Here is a 24,385-nt window from a genome sequence, read left to right on the forward strand (position 1 = left end):
GTTACTGAAAACAAATCATAGGTTTTTATTCCTTTGGCTCTAAAGTGTTCTGATGTAACGGGGCTGTATTTCTTCGTAAACTCTAAGATTTAATATCTCTGAATGCTCAGTGTCCTCTAGTGACGAGTCAGTGTTACTTTTGATATACTACTTTATAGAGACTAACAAGACAACGCGACTTTTACCTGAGAATAATGTCTTACACCGTTAGCCACGATGGATGTGTCTTATGATAGTCGGGGGCTACTTGATCTTCTTATGAAAAACATCCTCTGATTACTTTTAGTAAGTGGTCTTAATTATTATTCAGTATCGGGTATCTGAAATCCCTCTTCAGTAGCAGAACCCAACGTTACCGAGTGCCCTTTCGGGGCGAAGCGGAATTAGCTCAAAAATTATTTTATGGCTTTTTACTTTGCCTACTGTGTTTCCTCACGTATCAAAGAAGTTTTAATCAAGAAAACTTCAGGTTTTGTCCCTTTATTTACTAAACGGTCAAACAAGACGAATCTAAGTTACTTCGAAAAATTGTTTTAGGGACAGTGGTTGTACCATTCTGATGACGAAGCGACATAACTTAAAAATGTTTAAGTTAGTTTCCTTTAATTTGCTGTTAAAATCTTTTGCCAAAGCTCCGGCTTCCTTGGCTGTTATTTCTACAAGGATTAAACTAAAAAAGGACTGTGTGCAGAATTAGTTTGTCAACAAAACTCCGGACCCGTTTTATCCGAAGTCCAGAGAAGATTTCCAAGAATCTTGCGGATTGGTAAGAAAAGTAAAGGCGAATGAAAGAATTTCATCACCAGAATACACATTGGAAAAACTTTCGTTGAGAGTCAGTGAATTTTGAAAACAGAAAACTGGAAACTTACGCAGTAAGTCATCATAGATAAAATCATAGAATGTTCGCTGGAAGGTTACTGATTTGTGACAAAATTGAAAATTTGGAAAAAAAAAATGAGAGAGAGAGAGAGAGAGAGAGAGAGAGAGAGAGAGAGAGAGAAGAGAATGGAGGTATTATTCCTTCCCTCTTCTACTTATTATTACGTTTATGTCACAGAAACTAGCGGTGACTTTTCAAGCAATCAAAGAGAAGGCAACTCGCAATTTTTCGAGATTTGAAGATTAGAGTGACCCCTTCATCCATCATCGTTGTTGATATTAGTTCCCCTCAACCGAAGCAAGGGTGAGGGGAAACGCGCAAGGCGGAGGAACGTTTATGGTATTATTTTTATTACACCGAAACATTAAAGGGATTAACTGCATTTTACCGTATTATCGTGTCATTAAGAAAAACGTATTTTTTCTTAATATCTCGTCTTGGCCATAGCGACGTTTATTTACTGTTTTTTTTTCTTATTTTTTATTCATGTCTATTTTCGGAGGTAATCTTTCTTATTATTATTATTTATTTATTTTGTTTTCTTATATATTCACCTCGGCGTACAATACGGGAAAACTTCGAAAAAAAATCTTCTAGAAGAAAAACGAGAATTATTCCAGTCTTAATTACTACTTTAATAGTTCCTTTATTCCGTCGTTTGTTTTCTTTCTTATTTCCCTTTGCCTTATATCCAAAAGTCCCACAAGGAAATCGAAAATTTCTATTATTAATGAATATAAAATGTCAATCCATTAAAACAAAAAAATTTCTTGGATAGGGTAATTTTGAGCATTTGGTTACGAATCGCTGCCTCCTCTGAATAGCTATTACAGAGTTACGCATAACTTCTCTTCCCTATCACGAACGAGCACTATCTGGTTTATTTTTTACTGACTCTCAAAAGACTCAGGTCATCAGTGCTAGAAATATGTTTTTTGTTATGAGATTTCATATAGTTATAAATGATATATTAAAGCAAAATCAGTTGTTGATAACGGTCACAAAGTAGCACTGACATTTATACTTCGAAAGGAAGAAAATATCGTTTCCAGTGGAGGAAAGAGAGGTGACATAATTACACAATATATCATTCATTATAAGTCGAAAGTGAAAGTATTTAAACAAGAAATGAAAGACAAGTCACATTACTTTTAAACGTCAAGGCACGGAGAAGAGAGAGAGAGAGAGAGAGAGAGAGAGAGAGAGAGAGAGAGAGAGAGAGAATACAAGTTGCCAAATGGCACTTTTTTCAGAGAACGACTCGAGTCTCAAGACGGCACCAGAAACCCATACCATAACCATCACCCATCCCCAAAATCTCACCCCTACTCTCACTCCGAAATCCCCTTCCCTCATCCACTGCCCTCCCATCTCTCTCTCTCTCTCTCTCTCTCAACCATGCATCAGTTACCACCACAGCAAATCTTCCGACGCAAAGGCAAACTTCTCTATTTTATAGAGAGAAGAGGAAACAAGATTCCTTAGCCAGAGCTGTGCTCCGCCATTCAAATCTCATCATCGTCACTTTTCCTGTCTCACTATGACCCACAACCGATTATACCAAACAAGTAATAATCAGTCGATTATACCTGCAACTCTGATAGCGCATGCTGTCTGCCATTTTACAAGACAGCGTTGTGAATTTTACTCACAAAGAATGTAATGCTCACGATAAAAATTCCTCAAGAATGTGTTACAGAAAAGGCTTCTTCACCAACAATGATATAAGCTTCCTGGACTGCTTACATGGTTGGTAACGCATATAGAAAATTCCCTCACGAAAAAAAAAATAAAAAATTCTTTGCTCCTATGTATTTTTGCTGATGTAACTCAGTGCAAAGGGCTACTTCCCGTTACACACGCTGATAAGCAGTACGGGATTAATAATAATAATAATAATAGTCCTTATCAAGAAGTTTATGATAAGGACAGAAAAACAACGAACAGAGAGCGATGCTAAACTTGGTGCAATTCTTCTTTCTGGTGTGGATTTTGTTTGGATTTTTCTTTGTATACCAAATGTCGCTTTCAAGTTTAGCTTGAGAAGAATAGTAAACAAAGAAACAAATTATTGCCCATTGTTCTAAAAGTACAAGATATAGTATGGTTCCATTATTGTACTATACCTAGACCGTGACTGTGAATGCTGATAAAACCGTGGAGAAAAAAAATAGGACATAGTAACTCCTACAATTAGCAGAGCTTAACATTTCCTGGTAAAGGCGAGATAGTAGTAGTTCAGGTAATACACTAATGAGCAAAACTCACGGGCGTCAGTAAAACTGTATTACAACGATTAACTAATAAAAGAAAATATGGCAACCTGAGAAGGGAAAAGGTTTGCCAGGGCTAATTACAGCCATGACTCCGACTGACGCCCTGGGCTAGGGTCTCAAGGTCTTACGCTTGTGCCCACCAGGACCCACAGAGGGAAGTCACCGTGAGGAGGTGTTCGCTCGCTCTGTTGAGCGCTGAGTGTTGAGCAAGCCCAGTCTATTACAACGCAGTGACGGACGGTCCCGCTGTGTGCTACTCCCGTTCTTACCTTAAGATACCGCCACCTACTGTCCGTTTTCCTTGTAAACTAGTAACAACGCGTTCACTGACACCTGTGTGTAAAGAAAATGTCACGTTACTTCACGTGCTACGCTGTACTGTGCGTGATTTTGTGTCGTAAAAGCTCGTGCAAGGAAAACGTTGTTGATCTGTCACACGATGTGGATGAAGACAGTTCCGTTTGGGTAACAGGAGAGCCGTACGAGATCGTCAAATCTTCTAAAGGCTATGCCGCTGGTGGATACTGGTATGTTACAGCGCACTTCTTAGTCGTCAATTAATTTTTAGAAGATATTCTGTAGAAGCACTTTTCTGCAAATAAGGTTCGGTTTAATGACGTAGTGGCAACTCGGAAGTCAAGTGTCTAGATGTTGCCATCACAGACATAAAGGGACATTTCGACCGCATTATGTTTTCAGATTGTTTACGGAATTACGTCGGGTTTGACAGTGCATACTGCAGAAAATGTTGCACGTTAGAAAATTCTGATATCAGTTAAACGGAAATAATAGCTGATTCATTTTTATTAAAAGAGTATAATTATTAATCATGAAGCCATAACATATCCAAACGATAACAAACATACCCCACACACAACTCACACACACACACACATATATATATATATATATATATATATATATATATACATATATATATATATTATGTGTATGTGTATATATATATGTATATATACATACATATAATATATATACATATATATATATATATATATATATATATATATATATATATATATATATTATGTAGCCACAATGCCCTATAAATATATGAGTTGTGTGTGTGTATAAAAATAACCAATAGATGAGTTACACACACAATATGTGTTTATATATATGTATGGGTATATATATATATATATATATTTATCATTTATATAATATATAATATAAATAAGTTGTGTTTCCATGAAGGTCAGTAAACATGTGTTGCTTATTGTTTGGTCTTTACAAGATGTTTTCCAGCATTTAAGGTACTGAAGCATTTTTATGAACAGAATAACAGAAATACACACATGTACTGCACACTCTTTACAAGATATTTTTCCAGCAGGTATAGCCTTATATATGAACAGAATAACAGAAATACACACGCATGTATAAATATATATGTACAGTATATATATATATATTCGTGATGTTGCCTTGTAAAATGTATATCATCCTATAGTTTTGATATATTTACTCTTCTATTTATCATGTGTCATGTGTAATAATAATAATTGCTGAAATATTGTATGTAATGTAATGTCAGATCTCAAAAGAATTAATGATTTAGATAACTTAACAACATAATTTAGAGCTAATAATACATTCTGAACAGTAACACAGTATATCAGCAACACGTGAATGTCATAGCAAAGCGGTTGTTTTGCTTCGAGTGTCCTTGTGAAAGATGTGTTGACAGGCAAGAGATAACAATAGCTGCTCTGTTCTGGAAACGAACTCCGGTTTTTCGTTTTGTTTTTAAAACTTGCCAGTCTTAACTAGCCAGTGGCAGTCTGTTTTGATCGTGTTAAGATTTTTGTAAAAGCTTTCTCTCATACGAGAAGAAGACTAATGATTTCGCAATGTTACATGTGTTCCATATGATTTTCTGGTAAAAAATGTGTACCTTTTGAGAAATGCAAACAAGTGTTTTCTGAAGGACGTCTCAATTGATCATGTCATGTTTTGTAAAATTGCAATTCAAAACGTCTTGCAAAGAAAGTGACGTCATCTTCCTTCTTCTAGAATTTTCTCTTGTATCTCGTTCCCAAAATGCCTTAATGATGTCATCTGATTGTTTCATTTCATACTGGAATCCTAAAGTATGTTCTTTCTGATTTCAGAGACCGTTAGTGTTGTTTCTCTCTCTCTCTCTCTCTCTTTCTCTCTCTTCTAAAGAGAGAAGTTATTAACGCATAGAATATTTGTGTGGTCATGGTATTAATCTTAGCTTTTGAGATCTGAATGTAGGAAAAGTTGTAATGGTGCCCATCAAAAAAATGTGTTTAGTGAATCTAAAGCAGCTGCATTTCCGATGATTTTGCAAAGGTTTTCACCAGCTTGTGTAGGGTAAAGCAAATCTTACTTATTATTACCATGGTATAATAATGAATAGAGGGAAATTTTGCCCTGGTGAAATTATTGTTGGTACATATTTTGTGTAATTTTGTGTGATTGTGTTTGCAATCTCTTGATTTTTCACATTTTATAGATTGATGATTTAACATTTATTTACTTAGCATTTTAAATATTTCTTGACAATTTAACATTGCATACTTGATTTAATTTTCATTTACTAAGATTTTCTTGAGTAATTCTTGATAGTTTAAATATTTTTGATTTATTTAATTTCTTGATAAATTAAAAGTTTTGTGATTTAGTTTTGTTTAATGATTTAACTCAAGAATTAATTAAATTTTAAGTTGTTTTCAAGTAATAGAAAATTTTTCAGATTGTGAATTCAGATTAGGAATTTTGAATTTAAAAATAAATATTTGCATTTAAAACTTGTAAAAACAGTGTTTCATTTATTGACCACCATTGAATAGGATTAATTGTGTGCATAAGGCAAAGCGATAAACATGTTTTGTTCCTTTAGTTTTGCTGAAGTGAATTCAGACCAGGGAAACAGTTAAAGTTGTTTGATGGAGTGATCCCCTTTTACTCTAGTATATTTCTTGTATAACTGTTGACACCTCACACTTGTTTTGATAAACTTAATTTTGTTTTTCACGTGATTATTAAGCTTTTTAAGGGATCACTGTCACCTTTAGAGTAATCAGTCTTAATTTTTATTGTTATGAGAGTTCAGGTGCCTGGCTGAGGTAAGGTAAATTTTTGGATTCCGTGACTAGATGTGTAATAACCAGGTGCTTGGTACACGTGACAATATATATATATATATATATATATATATATATATATATATATATATATATATATATATACAATTACACTGTTCATAATAAGGCTCCCAACTGTTGGAAAAATATATTTTTAAAGAGTGCAATACATAAGTCATGTGTCATTATTTGACTTTCAAGGAAATGCTTCAGTATTAACTGAATACATACATACATGCATATATATATATATATATATATATAGGCATATATATATATATATATATATATATATATATATATATATATATACATATATAAACATAAATACATATATATATATATATGCATGTAGGTATGTATTCAGTTAATACTGAAGCTTTCCATGAAGGTCAAATAATAACACATTGCTTACGTATTGCATGCTTTCAATAAATTTTTTCCAGCCGTTGGGAGCCTTAATATGAATGGTGTAATTGCATATATATATATATATATATATATATATATATATATATATATATATATATATATATATATATATATGTGTGTGTCTATTTCAATTATTCTGTTCATGACGAGGCTCCCAACTGCTGGAAAAATAATTTATTACTGACCTTCATGGAAATGCTCAAGTACTAAATGAATAAACACGGGTGTACATATGGACAGAGTTAACTGCAGAGGCTTAAAAACATTATTCAGTTACCATACGCGGAAACTAGTTCGCAGCAAAGCCCCATTTTCCTTTGTTGGTTACAAAGGATGTTAAACCTGTCAAAGTTACACCAGCTCCTCTTCGATGTAAAGCTTATTGGACGAAGACATTATGGTCCAACTGCAGATAATTATCTTTCTTCTATTTTAAGCCCATCACGGTTAGTTTACCTGTTTTACCAGGATTATTTCACTTTACATTTGTTGCGTAACTTCACGGACAGCAGTCACTGACTTATTATCTCTCTCTCTCTCTCTCTCTCTCTCTCTCTCTCTCTCTCTCTCTCTCTCTCTCAAGCTGCAGTTCGACCTATTTACTCATTTTCATTTCATATCGTCATCTAATCAGTAATCATCTTTGCAATGTAACCGTTAAGCTCATCTGACATGTATTTCTGTTTTTTAATGTATTTTAGATGAACTCTCTCTCTCTCTCTCTCTCTCTCTCTCTCTCTCTCTCTCTCTCTCTCTCTCTATCTCAAATACTTTACATAACTTTAGAAATACTACGACCGGAGTCATCCAGGAAACGTAATACACCTCCCGCCCCCTCCCCACCTGCATTAGCAAAGACAGTTTTTTTAATATATTATATATACAACACACACATATATATACACATATACAAATATAAATATAGATATATATATATCCGCCCCTCCCCATATATATTATAAAGACATTTTTTTATATATATATATATACAACATATATATATATACACATATATATATATATATATATATATATATATATATATATATATATATATATATAGATTTACTTTTTATATATATATACAATATATATAGGCCTATATATATATATATATATATATATATATATATATATATATATATATACAGTATATACGTGTGTTTGTATGTGTGTGTGCATGAGAGCGTCTTTCCGTGAAACTCTGTAAAAAGCTGAAAACGGGTAAGACCTAAACCCGTCCTTCCCCTAACCCAGACAACCAGCCCCCTCCCCCCAGCCGCAAACAGAGTGGCGCAGCAGCCTTGAGCCTTGTGAAAATCCTTTGTTGCTTGTTATTCCACAAACAACGGGAAGATGTGCGGGCTGTGTTAATTAGTACGAGCGCTTGACGACACATTTCTCCCTATCCTGATTTTGTTTCTGCGACAAGGTTCAGTTTACAAGGAATCGAGATACCCAACTTTTGTGGAGGTTGCTATTATCATTATTCGGTATGAACTGTTACTCAATTGAAAATTGACTGGAGGTTATTATTATCATTATTCGGCATGAACTACTGAATTGAAAATTGCCAAAAAAAAAAAGAAAAAGTTATTTGTTTGCATAAAAGTTCTCACCGAATAATATATCCGCATGTTAAAAACAACCACAGATGATTAACAACAAATAAATTACTGTAAATAGGCAGTAGAATAATAACCTATAAAAAATCATGTCAAGCAAACATAAAAATAAAAACACAATTAGAAGTGATACCGCACCTCTCTTGAACTTTGTCATCAACTTTACCGTCTAAGTAATTTATATAAATATTAGTTTTAGCTTTGATTTCAAACATTTTTACTCATTTAAACATATTTTATATATATTTATATATATATATATATATATATATATATATATATATATATATATATGTATATGTATGTATGTATGTATACATATATGTTTATATATATGTATGTATACATATATATATGTATATATATATATATATATATATATATATATATATATATATATATATATATATACATACCATCTTATCCTTAATAGTTATAACCCTTACATTAACGTCAATCTTGAAGAGTAGGAATCATAGATTATGTTATCGTTATTTGTAAATCATATGTAATATTGTCGATAAATCACATACCTCGTCTTCAGCCGGCTGGAACCAGGCACACTATCATTATTTTTCACAAAAGAACTCAATAACCCACCGTCCTTAACCGGAATAAATCAAATAAATACTCTGCTATATTACACAGGTACGAAACATACAGATTCTGCATGAATGAGCACACGGGGACTCACCTGGATGCTCCGTCGCATTTTGCCGAGGGGAAGTGGTCTGTGGAGCAGATTCCTCTTGATCATTTGATGGGACCAGGTAAGAATTTCTTCATGAGTAGACTTCAGTCTATGTGTGCCTGCTGTTATACTTTTTCTCCCCAGGAATCGTAGATTTTCTGACCAAAGTAAAAATGTAAATAATGAACATCTATGTAAACAAACAGAAATGCAAATGTGGATTTTAAAAGAAATTTGAATTATTGGCAAGAATTCTTGGTTGATATGTGATTGAAGAGCTGTTTTCTCCAAGTTGAAGTGTTAATGGAATGAGCCTTTGAAAAAATAACACAATCATTCCGGATAGCCAGTTTGAATCATGTTTATAAATGCAGCTTGTTATTTCTCAAGCTTTAATTATAAACATTCTATTCCTTTTGCAATTATTTTTATTCTGTGATTTATTTTCCATGGAAGATGCATGGAGTGACGATCTTCCTGCGCAAAGTGCTATACCGTAGTGAAAAAACACTAAGGCAGGACATCTTTTCCACTCGTCTAATTATTATAAGAACATGTTATTTTATTACAGGTAATTTAATCATTACTGTGCATTATAGTTCAAAATATTATTGAAGTAAAGTATTTTGCATTCTAATCTATGTATATTTTGATATTAGAAAGCCAAATATGATTTGATTAGGAAGAGGTATCACAATGTTAAGCAGTCATTAATCTGTGTAAATATGAATAACTATATTCTCTTTTAACTTGAAAACCTTGATTGGTGATTTGTGTGGAGTAAAGAATTTTACATAAAAATTAATATAACTGGTATTGTAGGGATGCAGTATTCTTGACCTGCAACACGTAAAGAAATCAATAACAGAAGAGGCTCTTGGAACTCAAGTCAGATGGCATTTATCATGAATAATTATTTTTAAACACATATATTTACATATATACATAATATATATATAATAAATATATATGTATCGTTATAATACTAAAACTGAAACATTTGTTTGTTTGTTTATTTGCATACTGGACCACACGTTCAAGTTTTAATTTAGCTGTGCCCTCCCCTTCCCTCTTCCATCCCCCCTCCCTCCCCATCTCCTCTTCCATCCCCTTCCCCTCCCCTCCTTCCTTCTCCAACCCCTCCCCCCTCTTCCCTACCCTCCCCTTCCTCCTTCCCTCCCCCTCCCCAGTTCTTCACTGGAGGGGTGGGTAGAGCTCTCGGCTGGCACGTTGTTGGCCCAGCGTTCGACTCTCCGACGGGCCAATGAAGAATTAGAGGAATTTATTTCTGGTGATAGAAATTCATTTCTCGTCATAATGTGGTTCGGATTCCACAATAAGCTGTAGGTCCCGTTGCTAGGTAACCAGCTGGTTCTTAGCCACGTAAAATAAATCTAATCCTTCGGACCAGCCCTAGGAGAGCTGTTAATCAGCTCAGTCGTCTGGTTAAACCAAGGTATACTTACTCTACTTTCCCTCCCCCACCCATCACCCTTCCTTTCCCCTCCCCCATGAACAGGCCTGGTGCTGCCCGTAGACTTTGTAACTCATGTGTTATATGAATTAGGGAATGTTTACATCTTTCAGTATTGTTTGCTGCCAGAGAGTCTCAAATTGTTCATTTAATCATTTCCTTATAATTTCTCGAGCTTAATCAATATAGCTTCGAAGAAACATACGAGAGCGTTTATTAATATTATTACTAATGCTCCTACTGCTATTTTTATTATTATTAATGAGTGTACATATATATATATATATATATATATAAGGGAGGGGAAGGGGGAGTAGGAGGATGATGGAGAGGAGGAAAGAGTGAAGGGAGGGGGAAAGGGGGAAGATGGGAGGAGGGAAGGAGGAAGAGGAAGGGGAAAGGGGAGGGGAGAGGGAGGGAAGAATGAAGGGGGAGGGGAGGGGGGAGGGAAGAGTGAAGGGGAAGGGGATAGAAAAGGGGAGGGGAAGGGGAAGTAAGATGATGGGGACGGGCGGGGAAAGGGAGGGCAGAGCTAAGGGTGGGGAAGGGGAAGGGGAAGAGGGAGAGTAGGAGAAGGGGAGGGGATGGAGGGGAGGGGAAAGGGGGTGGAAGGGGAGGGAAGGGGAAGCGGATGGAAGAGGGAAGGGCGGGAACAGGGCAGGAGAGGGGATGGGCAGAGTAATGGGAGGGGGAGGGGAAGGGGAAGCGGATGGAAGAGGGAAGGGCGGGAACAGGGCAGGAGAGGGGGATGGGCAGAGTAATGGGGAAGGGGATGGAAGAGGGAAAGGGAGGGAGAGTGGAGGAGGAAGGGGGAGAATGTTTAATATTATTTTGTTCTCATTTTAAAAATGAATTGCATATATGATGCATAATCATGAATAGACGCATTACAGGCCTATTCTTGTTTGACATTATTTCGCCATAATATTTATTCTCATTTAAAAACTGACTTGCATATAAGGTTTATAACCACGAATAAACATACATAAGCTTAATCTGTTACGATAGCCTTTGGATTTTACTTGCCCAGGCAAAATCTCATTCATTTACGTAGATTTCAATGAAATCTACAAGACATTCAGGCCACCTTCAGCTTTCATTATACACAATTATTTTTTCTGTGGAAAAACGGCAAAATCATGAATATGTTTTTCTGACATCCGTATCAGTTATTAAAAAAACAAGTATATCCGATATACCATCAATTTAGGTATAAACACTTCATTTTAATAAACCTCAACACTACACCCTTGATTGGTAAATGCCATCAGTCCGTGAACGGACAGCGAACTCGAACTGAGCCAAAACCGTTGCCTTCCCACTTTAACGATGAAGTGCGCATGCGCAGCCGTTTGGCCAGCGGCTCATCGAGTGAGATGAGCTATTTGCTCAGGCCGCCTCCGCAGGCGAGAAAAACTGTGCAGTTTGTTCACAGTAACGTTCAGTTTTTCCTGCACAGACCGATTGTGCAGGCATAACTGAAGGCTAGTGGCGGCCTTACGACTACTGCTGACTCCTCTGGAGCAAAATTATTTTGAATATTAACAATATTAAAAATGGCTACCGAATCAGCAGGCATAGGCCTAGCGTTTGCATAGTCAAGATTCTTCATGTTATCAATCTTAAAGGTTAATTTTTCCTTGGTATGATAATTTATAACTTCTAATTCAAAATTACGTTATCCTTACAATAAGGTTTAAATGATAATATAGCATCTTACCAAATGATGATTAACCCGTTGTGTATCCACCCATGGCGAAAGCTCCCTGTGACGCCGCGTTTAGTACTAGCCCCTCTGGGTTCCAAGTATATACACCCATTTCTATATTGTGTGTTCGACAAATCATATTAATAACAGAAATTGGTGTTTATGACATTTTGATTTCCGAGGGGCAAGTACTAAACACGGCGTCACAAGGAGCTTCCGCCATGGGGAGATACATACCGAGTTAATACACCAAATGAGTTGGTTAAAGGCATAGGCCTAGCCTAGGCTACCAAATTTCATGTTCTTGCTATCACCAATCTATGAGATATATCTGATTAAAACTTAAACGAAACCAGGATATGTTTACAAGTATAAAGTACAACCATTTTTTTTACATATGTAAAATATAACCATTTTTTACCCGAGTCGAATAATGGAAGTTGCTGTCCACGGTTTTTTAACGTCGTTTCGGAATTCGTTGAAATTACACATTTGATAAAAAGAATCTTGTTTAAAAAAAATTCCACCGCTGCTTTTACATGTCTAGACCCGAAAAATCGGTGGCAGATATTCTTCACCATCACACAGGCATGTTTACAAGACGAGACGTGTTGACGCAACCAGTAACCTATAGGCCTACTTCCTATTAAGCATTTTAATAACGAGCAAGTTTTTTTTTTTTTTTTTTTACATTGAGCGACACATATAAGGTCAAATTCTGATTTCCAAAACTGAAATCGCCAGTGCACTTATGTTGACAAGGAAGGAGTGTCTACTGCTAACCAGACAGCATAAGATTTTTTGTGTAAATAAAATTCAGCGTGTTTTGCTTACCGGTGGATATTGATGGCCATTTCTCTTGAAGAACTCTCGTGGCCATTTCTGCAATTATAATCAGCGCAAGTAAAGAATAACGAATGAAAGACTCGAAGAACTTAAGCCAGCACAACCGCGGCTCTCAGCCACTTGAAGTTAGCCACTTCCCCTAGGCAGCGTTCTGCACCTGCAGACACACATCCGACTTAGGGTAGAGTCACCCAACTACTGACTCCTGTACTCGGTTTCAACTCATCTGTCCCCGAAAAATTAACATTCATTGATATTTGGTCATGGCAACACTGTGGGATGCACTGCCCGCATACAGAGGTGAGAGAAGAATGCTAGACGAAGGACACGAGAGAGAACAACAAACTAATGCTTATGAGAAAGAGAGATAGACACAAACAAATACAAAGAGAGGATAATACGAGTGGAGAGAGAGAATAACAAACGAATGGAGAGAGAAATAACGGCGATCCCCTTGTCTTCAAGCATCGTAAATATAAGACTAGGGACCGACTTTTTTTTTTAAGTAATATATACCCTACCTTTTCTTAAGTTAATGCTCATCCAAAAGTGCGTTTCCCTATCACTTATCTATCCTTCATTATCGATATAACATTGTTTCCATGAAATACTGTTCGGCTTCGTTAATAGCCAGTTCTCTTATGTTCTCCCGCCAAAATTCTTCTGTAGCATTACCCTCCCTTCCCATTGCAATATATGCCTAACCCGCTTTATTCTTACGGGATGATTTATACTTAACTTCATGAAACAAGCAATATAAGGAATATCATGATTAAGTTCAGCATGAAAGATAGACAATAGCAAGTATGCAAAATTCGGACCGAGTCATCCATGTATGTTTTACAATTTTATTTACTACACAGTGGCGTATCAATTAAAGAAAAAATTATGAAGAAAAAGACGTAACTGAAACGTATATTTGCAATAGTTTCACACATTTCAAAGGATGCTTGAGTAATATATATATATATATATATATATATATATATATATATATATATATATATATATATATATATATAGCTTATTGCAAACAAGAAGCTTTGAATTAGGTAAGTGCGGACTGACACACTGAGATATAAACAACATTAGTTCTGTTTTAACTTAATCTCTGAGACAGAGTCGAGTCCGAAAGTCACGCCGGCCGCCGCCGAGCTCCTTGTCTGATTATTCGTTTACGTTTACGAGTGTTTGTTACTGGTACGCAAGTCATATCATTATGGCCCAGGTATATCTGAAGTAACTCCAAAGGATTTATTTATTATTCAAGTTTTTTTCTTTTGTCTATTCCCGTGTCTTACATATAAATAATGGCTTTGATGGGAATTTCAAGTGTATTTGATCACATTCGAAGAAGGAGGAATTAAGCCTATGAGCAGCCGATATCATGAGCAATGTTGCCATGACTAAATGTTAAGGAAGACAATATTCCGGTGGCTGATCTTTCGGGGAAAATGTAGTTTTTATTATTTACAAGGTTTCAAGCATGGTCTAATGGTCATTGCTACGAAATATTTATAGAAGGGTTTCTGTAATTGTATGTTACCAATGCTTTCTAGGGGTAGTGATTGACATACGAGACAAGGTTGTCAAGGATCCAAATGCCGAACTGACGACGGATGACGTCATGTCCTGGTTGGATGAACATGGTCCTCTGCCCAATGGAGTAATAGTCTTCGTACGAACTGGCTGGGCATCCAGGTGAGTTCTTTATGTCTTTTCGTTAACGAATGCTTAAGTACATCATATCTCGCACATCAGTCCTAATTTACTTTCTTCTGAAGAAAGCTCACAACAGCTGCTGTTGTTGGTGTATTTGACAAAGTTCCCCATTTTCATATTTCAGTTGCATTTGCGTTATACTCACATATACTGTAGCAATATGTTACTAGATTTGAGGATGTTACCATTATACGTGAAAAGCTAATCAACTTCTGTAACTTACTTTTTTCCTTACAAGTAAAATTTGTAAACAATGGGCGATGGAAGTACGCTAGTTGCCTTGTTACATTGCAGTTGTGCCTTACGTCAAATACTGTTTGCAGAATGTTATGAAGAAAACTTGTCACAATTGCCATTATGTTTGGATATTCTGTAATTCATTTAACTTCATTCATCCTGGGTGTTCAAGTCAAAATACTTGATACTATGCTATAATGTATTTTCAATAGTGTAATGGAACGAAAATTACTTATATTAGGTCTAAGGTGATATTCAACTCGGCAAACATATCTGAATGCCTGCCTGCCTTCCTGTATTTTGTCTGTAATTAAGTTGTGCATCGGCTAGAAGCTTATTATCTCTATAGCAGGTTTTAGCAAGCCACAACAATGATCCGTTGACATCGAAGAACGGTGTGCCTAATGCAATGGGGTCTTTGCACCTCTCTCTCTCTCTCTCTCTCTCTCTCTCTCTCTCTCTCTCTCTCTCTCTCTCTCTCCGTGGCTTTATCCACTTATATACGGTTGTTTTGTTGATGCTAAGTTGGCGAGCAATGTCGCTTATCGAAACACTAGCTGTATGCCAGTTAATGATCGATAGTCTTATAAATAAGGTGCTGTGCGATCGCCTGTTTTCTAACTCATCTACGAGTGTTTGTTGACTTTTCCCGCCCATTTATGACGTCATTGGTAAGAGGAGAGATTATGAACTATATTTTCCTTTTTCTCTGGTGAAGTTTCGATAGCCGCTGTGTAACATACGCTTCTGTGCTTTTATATTTCATTCTGTAAACAATAATATTATATCTGTATAATACTAAAACTCTGAAACGTTTGTTTGTTTGCACACTGGAGCACACGATTAACTGTTAATTTAGCTGTGTCCTCCCCCTCTCCTTCCCTCTTCCCTTCCCCTTCCCACGTCCATCCCCCTCCCCTTCTACCCCCACCCCCTTAATCAGGACTGATGCTGCCCGTAGACTTTGTAACTAATGTGTATATAAATTATGGAATGTTTTAAGTCTTTCTGTGCTGTTTGTTGCCAGAGAGTTTCAAATTGTTTATTAAATCATTTCCTTATGATTTCTCGTAATTAATCAATATAACTTAGAAGAACCATACGAGCACGTTTATTAATATTATTACTAATGCTCCTACTGCTATTTTTATCATTATTAATGAGTATACACATACTATATATATATATATATATACATATATATATATATATATTATATATATATATATATATATATATTAGTGTACATATATTGCAGCAGTTGAGCTTTTTGTAACTTATATAAACATTTCTGTGTGTGTATATATATATATATATATATATATATATATATATAGATATATATATATATATATATAGAGATAGAGAGAGAGAGAGAGAGAGAGAGAGAGAGAGAGAGAGAGAGAGAGAGAGAGAGAGAGAGAGGGGGCGGGGGTTAATTTCATACTGAAATTCTTACTAAGAAACTAAATAGTTATGATTTTTCAGATATAGCAACAAGACAGCGTACTTTGGCACAGACAAAAACGACACGACCAAACTGGTCTTCCCTGGTGAGTGATACCCAAATAAAAAAAGAATCCTCTTAATTTAAAATACTGGCATGCGTATATTCTCTAAAAATTGCAATAAATTAGTGATGAATTATTAAGTTCAGACGTGTCTTAGAAACCTAGGGACTAGACTTGGTACTTTTAGAATTGAAAGGAAACCGAAGTAGCGGAGTTCAAAACGTTTCTCTGGGTCAGTGACCCTGATGGCTGTGACGCCTGGTAAATAAATAATCACGTAGGTAATTTGACTCTTTTATCTTTTGCATCCTTGGACAGGTTAATACCATCAGTTTTAATTAACGTACATACGACTATTTATTTTTCTCGTCTTAGTTTTGTAACTTATATTCTATTGTGTATAGGCAAAAACTTGGTCCGTAAGTCTACTCCTTGTGTATAGGCAGAAACTTGGTCTGTAAGTCGTCTACTTCTGTATAAGGAAAAACTTGGTCTGCAAGTTGTCTACTTGTATATAGGCAAAAACTTGGTCTGTAAGTCCGCTCCTTGTGTACAGGCAGAAACTTGGTCTGTAAGTCGTCTACTTGTGTATGGGCAAAAACTTGGTCCGTAAGTTGTATACTTGCGTATAGACAAAAACTTGGTCTGTAAGTCGTCTACTTGTGTATAGGCAAAAACTTGGCCTGTAAGTCGTCTATTTGTATATAGGCAAAAACTTGGTCTGTAAGTCGTCTACTTGTGTATAGGCAAAAACTTGGTCTGTAAGTCTACTCCTTGTGTACAGGCAAAAGCTTGGTCTGTAACTCCAACCCGTATTGATAAGAGACTGAAATATCCTGACTGAAAGGTATTCAAGAATCTCTTTGATTTATGTATGAGGGCTGGAAATGAAAAATGGAAACAGATTCAGCGTGAATGGATAAACTGAAGGACAAATGAAGTCGGGCTTCAAAAAAGCTAACAGAAATAAATTGAAAGGGTTCATGAGAGAAAAAGAAAGTTGACTGGCAATGGGCAGGTAGAGAAATTGTATCGTGAATATTACCAAAGGGAGGTGAAGGTGAAAGACCAAGATGGATTGCTGATGATCAGGGAGTGAAGGGAAAGATTTATTTGAAAATGCTGCGAGATCAAGTCGAAGTAATGAAATCAATCGAGGGTGCTTTGGTGGACGGCAAGCAAGTGGTGATGAGTGTGCGAACATTTCATGTCTTTTAGCCTTTGTTTAAGAGGTGCTTTCATCGTGTTTTAGGCATTATTCATGGTTTGCCTTACTTTTGTCTGCCTCTGATTTCTCTGTATGTAAATATTTTTTGGCAAATATTCAAACAGGTGACTTCCGTGGAAGCTTGTTTGTAAAGCCAAAGGACAATAATAATAATAATAATAATAATAATAATAATAATAATAATAATAATAATAATAATATATCGTTTTTCAGACTGGATTTCTATGCTAATGGGCAATAATATTAATATAACAATAATAACAATAATAATAGCAATAATATATTTTTAATTCACATCGAGATCGCACCCACAACTCTTGAAAGATAAGTAAGGCGCTACCCACTGACCCATAAATGACTTCAGTTAAGCATTTACTTCTGTTGAACATGTGATGTTGTGCTGGTTATATCCAGTAACGTTGATAATGTTATTTTATTCCTTGACAGGTATAAGCAAAGGCGCAGCGCAGTTGCTGGTGAGTCATGAGGCGGTCAGTGGGAACAAAGTGGTCGGTGTTGGCTTGGACACCCCTTCACTGGACTACGGCAAATCTCAAGATTTTGAGACCCACCAAACTTTTATGAGGGCCAATGTCTATGGTCTCGAAAATGTGGCTAATCTCGATGTAAGTAGTTTTCTTTCTAATTTGTCATCAGTTTTAGTTTTTTGCAAAAGAAAAATATTGAGATGGCTATTTGTCTGTCCGTCCGCATTTTTTATGTCCGCCCTCAGATCTTAAAAACTACTGAGGCTAGAAGGCTGCAAATGGGTATGTTGATCATCTACCCTTCAATCATCAAACATACCAAATTGCAGCCCTCTAGCCTCAGTAGTTTTTGTTTCATTTGAGGTTAAAGTTAGCCATGCTCGTGCGTCTGGCACTGCTATAGGTTCCAACAACACAGGCCGCTACCGGGCTGTGGCTGAAAGTTTCATGGGCCGCGGCTGAGAGTTTCATACAACATTATACGGTGTACAGAAAACTTGACTGCGCCGGAGAAACTTCTACTAGCAAAGTTTGTTTTTAAGTTTGAATTATTGTTCCGGTCTCTTGGCATTTGGACGTTACTATGACACATTGCTCCATGCATCAGGCCGCTACAGTTTCTCCAAGCTTCAGTAATGCTACCAACTCTCATGATATTGCATTTTGATAGATGAGTTAAAATTTTGTTCTATTATATGACATGACTGGTGTTTTGCATGGCAATGTCCAACTCTGTTTCACAAGAAGGTACTCAACTCTGTTTTACAAGAAAGTGCATAACTCTTTTAAAAGACACGGCCAAACACTATTTCATAGGACAGTGCCCAACACTTTTTTTTACAAGAAAGTGCGCAATATTATTTTAAAAGACAGAGCAAACACTGTTTTACAAGACTATACCAATGCTATTTCAAAAGACAGAGCAAACATTATTTTACAAGATAATATCAACACTATTTTAAAAGACAGAGCAAACACTGTTTTACAAGACTATACCAATGCTATTTCAAAAGACAGAGCAAACATTATTTTACAAGATAATATCAACACTATTTTAAAAGACAGAGACAAACACTATTTTACTAGACAGTGCCCAACAGTATTTTACGAAACAGTGCCAAACACTATTTGATAAGACAGTGCTCAACACTATTTCAAAAGACAGAGCCAAACACTATTTTACAAGATAGTGACCAACTATATTTTCCAAGACTATGCCAAACACCACTTTACAAGACAGTGCCCAACACTATTTTAAAAGAGAGAAAGAAACACTATTTTGCAAGACAGTGCCCAAAATATTTTAAAAGATAGAGAGAAGCAGTATTTTACAAGACAGCGTCCAACGCTATTTTAAAGGACAGAGGCAAATACTATTCTACAAGACAGTGAGTGGCCAACACCATTTTACAAGACAGTGTCAAACAATATTTTACAAGACAGTGTCCAACATTATTTTACAAGACAGAGCCAAACAATATTTTACAAGACAGTGCCCAACACTATTTTACAAGACAGTGACTAACATTATCTTACAAGACAGCCAAAAACCGTTTTACAAGACAACGCCCAACGCTTTTTTACAGTACAGAGCCATACAAAATTTTGCAAGCCGTACCCAGCTCTATTTTACAAAGACAGTGCCCAACACTATTTTACCAGGCAGTGGCCAACACTTTTGTATAGGCCAGTGACCAATGCTATTTTACAAGACAGAGCCAAACAGCATTGTACAAGACAGTACCCAACGCTATTTTACAAGACAGAGCCAAACACTATTTTACATGACATAATCATACTATTTTACAAGACAGCGCCCAACACTGTCTCCATAGAAACTTACATGGTTTCTCGTTTTAAGATAACAAAATACTCTTAACTGTGGATTACCTTTTTATTGTCATTTATTTTATTTTATTTTATTTTATTTATTTTATTTATTTATTTTTTTTTTTTTTTTTTTGCAGAGACTTCCAACGAAAGGCTTCAGTGTGATCGTCATGCCCATCAAATTGCGAGGAGGCAGTGGTGGACCAGCCAGGATCCTAGCTACAATGCCCACTTCCGGTGGGGCATCTCTTTCCTCTGCGTTTGTGGGAAGCTCATTCGTTTTAGCTTTAAATCTGCTCTGTCTTTGCCACATGTTCTGAAGATCACAATGGCTGTGCGCCAATGACTAGACTTTATCTCAGTACGTTGTCCGATTATCTCGCCTAATATTAAATGTATATATCTGTGATATAGCAACTGCATTTATCTCAAAAGAATATCGTTTACCTGATTATAAATGAATGACTACAGATTTTTTTTTCTCTGACGCTAGAATGACTCACAAAGCTCTGAAGATTCTCATTACAGTAAGTTGTTTTACCTCTTGTCAATAATACATTCAGCCCTGAGTTAATTGGAGGTAACAAAACTTTGGATACAAGGTTTTCAAGACCTAGGCACAAAGAGCTTACATAGCGCATGATATTGCATTTCTGTAATTCCTTCTACCAGAGATTTATCTCTTTTAGACAGAGTGGTTCGTGGTGGTAGGTTTCTGTTTCCTAATGTCAGCAGTTATAACTTGGACCATCGACGGATGGCCTCTCGTTTGTCACTCTTTCAGAAGTTGTATTTTAATGGAGATCTTTCACACACACAATTGATCCCTGATCCCCTTTTACCTCCGAGAGCAACCAGATTGGCTGAACAGCAACACCAATTTGCAGTAAATGTGCCTTGCTGTCGAACTTCTCTTTTCCAGAGGCCTTTTATTCCTCACACCGCTGGGCAGAGGGACAGTCTCTCGTAGGGTGTCGCGCAATTGGAACTTCAAAAGTTCAAGAGAAGATGCAACGCATTGCTATTATAATGCTATTCTCCTTGCATTTTAATACATTTTTATCTGTATATTAATTTATTAATTTAGTTTTTCTTTTTAAGAAGCGAGATCTCTTCTTTCTTGCTTCCTAATGGGCACCATATTCTTTGGAAGCTTGAATTTCAAGTCAGTGACCCCTTTGGGCTTGTTCCATATGAATAGCGTTCATCTTCTAAATAATAATACCAATAACTTCATGAAATATCATGGGTGATCACCACAGTTAACGCAAAAGCACCCAAATTCATTACGTAATTATTCAGCCACTGCAAGCGTTTTATTTTGAAAGTAAAAAATAAACTTCATAAGTTACACTTAAGGCTGGTAGATGTTCATGCCCCATTAAAAATACTGTATATTCTAATATTCAAGGTTTATTTTAAGGCAAATGTCATTTTAATGTCTCAGGTTGTAGTCAAGTATGTAAATTGGTATGATGTTTTGTGCTGGAAGGACACGATAGGCTATTTAAAGAGCATTTATGCCTCATAATATTGAAAGTTAAAGTTTATGCAGGAAAATGATAGAGATTTTTCATTTTATTTAAAAAGTCTGCTGAAAATTACGTAAAAAAAGGGATTGCATCAATGAGCATTCATTTTTTAAATTGAAAAGATTGCGGTGGTTATTCAAACGATCTTTGATTAAACACCGGTGAAGCCTCATCTTGCTGAAAGTAATTTATTCGAAGGAAAGTCTTCGGATAAGTAGACTTCTATGTCACTGATGAAGATTATATTTTAAAATGCCCTCGTTGGTAAACATCTTTGTCAAAACAACGTCGTGGTCATATTAGATTATATGTAAAGCAAGCTTCAAGTGTTCATCAATATTACATTAAAATATTTTGTCAACGGATGGAAATTTTGAAATGGCAGTACTGAGAGCTTTAAGTCGCTAGGTTTCTGTAGCAGGTTTGAAAACAGCAATCTTCAGCTCATTACAACACTGGTGGTACGATAAAGCTTCCTAGCATGGAAATTATTATTATTATTATTATTATTAATAATTATTATTATTATTATTATTATTATTATTATTATTATTATTATTATTATTATTATTATTATTATTATTATTATAGCTCGTTACATTGGTGGTTGATAAAGCTTCCTGGCATGGAAATTGTTATTATTATTATTATTATTATTATTATTATTATTATTATTATTACACTGGCGGTACGATAAAGCCTCCTGTCAAAAAAAATTATTATTATTATTATTATTATTATTATTATTATTATTATTATTATTATTATAGCTCATTACATTTGTTATTAGCTTCCTTTCATGGAAATTATTATTATTATTATTATTATTATTATTATTATTATTATTATTATTATTTTTATTATTATAGCTCATTACATTTGTCATGGATAAAATTCCTTTCATGGAAATTATTATTATTATTATTATTATTATTATTATTATTATTATTATTATTATTATTATTATTATTATAGCTCATTACATTGGTGGTAGGATAAAGCTTCCTGTCATGGAAATTATTATTATTATTATTATTATTATTATTATTATTATTATTATTATTATTATTATTATTATTATTATTATTATATATGGAGGTCTGGCTTCTATTATTTACTTACATTAGCTTATGTGTACTCTCCTAAAAAATCCATCACTACGCCATTTGTCGGCATGGCGTCACTACCAGAACCTAAAAGAACAAACAAATTTATGGAACATGAATAGTTAGTTTTTTTTTTTTTCTGTGAGCAATGAATTGGACATTTCTTATTTTCTTCATATAACATTTTGGTTTTTCAACTGTGTATTTATGTTCAAACGCTGCCTTTGAAAACCAGACACAGGAATGTATTCCACTGACGTACGCATGAGAATTTTTCTGTTTTGAAATTCACGTTTCTTCAGAAAGTAAAAGGTACCTAAGGTATCAGTCCATTTTTCCTTCATTATGGAAAAAAACTTAATTGGACCACATACTCACGTTTCTTGATTCGCTGGGTTGGTTCAAATGATTTTTTTTTTAAATAACGGGAGAAAATATCAACAAGAAAACGTAGTTTTCCCAATTAAAACGACCTGACCTTTGAAAGGGAGGTCTGGCACTGCCAGGAGAATAAAGCTGAACCGTTTTTTTTTTCTTCCTTAATGTTTTATTGGGTTTCCTGGGGTATGTCTTTGAAATAGGCGTTAGACTGGTTATGTTTTGTTTTTTTCTTATTCTGATAAATGCTAGAGTATCTTGTCAAGTATTAATTAGGGTTATGTCTCTGTAGAACTGAAAGGTTTGCTTGATTCAAGATACCTTTTTAACCAAGAGTTTCTCGGTTCAAGATATTGTCTTGAGATTATATTCTGACTACGATATATATAATATATATATACTGTATATACATATAAATGAAACATATGAGTGTGTATATATATATATATATACATAATATATATATATATATATATATATATATATATATAAATATATATATATATATATATATATATATTTATATATATATATATATATATATATATATATATATATATATATATATATATATATATATATAAATATATATATATATATATATTATATATATATATATATATATATATATATATATATATATACATATATATATTTACTGCTATTAATACTTTCTGTTATAGATGTAAATCATTATTATATGGCTGTATATTTTCTTTCAAGTAACCAATGTTTATATTATTTTCTTGCTTAACTGGTGATTTTTAACTTAAAAGATATAGTGATTGCAATCACCATAAAGAATTTAAAATTATTTTTTAACTGATTTCCGGTTAACATTTATGTCATTTGTATATTCTTTAGTATCCTCATCTAACCGTTATTTGTAACATCTATATTATCTTAATAGATGTAATTATTGATGAATTATAAAAAAAATATTAAATTTTCTGTAAAATTTTGATTTATTGAACCTTTATCATTATTTGGCATCACAGTTTTCTAATTACCTACTGAAAGAAAGCATTAAGTTTTGGATGACTCTTAAATACGGGCGTTTTGTATGGTTTATTAGATACACAGGAAGGCAGAGAATTCCTAACCTTGGAAGCGAATACTCAAGTTCCTGTTGAAACACTATTTCACAGTTTATGATGGAATTTCGTACTGAACACTTTCACTGGAAGGTCTGCATATGAAATTTCGATTTCATATTTGATATTAGGTACAAAAAGGCCTGCTGCGTGTTTCCCACATTTACGACAGAAGGTTTTTGCAAGTCTCTCT

General features: G+C 34.7%; 1 protein-coding gene across 2 annotated transcripts; it reads left to right on the forward strand.

Annotated features, from left to right (window-relative positions):
* Positions 1-3,300: 3,300 nt before the first annotated feature.
* LOC136839628 (isatin hydrolase-like) lies at positions 3,301-20,552 on the forward strand. 2 transcript variants are annotated; one of them, XM_067105942.1, is made up of 6 exons: positions 3,301-3,686; positions 8,996-9,117; positions 14,626-14,767; positions 16,514-16,578; positions 18,212-18,390; positions 20,220-20,552. In XM_067105942.1, the coding sequence occupies exons 1-6, from the start codon at positions 3,508-3,510 to the stop codon at positions 20,400-20,402; spliced, it is 870 nt and encodes a 289-aa protein (XP_066962043.1). In that variant the 5' UTR covers positions 3,301-3,507; the 3' UTR covers positions 20,403-20,552. The 2 variants fall into 2 exon arrangements, with proteins under 2 accessions (XP_066962043.1, XP_066962044.1); XM_067105943.1 differs by lacking the exon at positions 3,301-3,686 and adding an exon at positions 7,019-7,168.
* Positions 20,553-24,385: the final 3,833 nt, after the last annotated feature.

Source organism: Macrobrachium rosenbergii, chromosome 6, assembly GCF_040412425.1.
Source record: "Macrobrachium rosenbergii isolate ZJJX-2024 chromosome 6, ASM4041242v1, whole genome shotgun sequence".
NCBI classification, from domain to species: Eukaryota; Metazoa; Arthropoda; class Malacostraca; order Decapoda; family Palaemonidae; genus Macrobrachium; species Macrobrachium rosenbergii.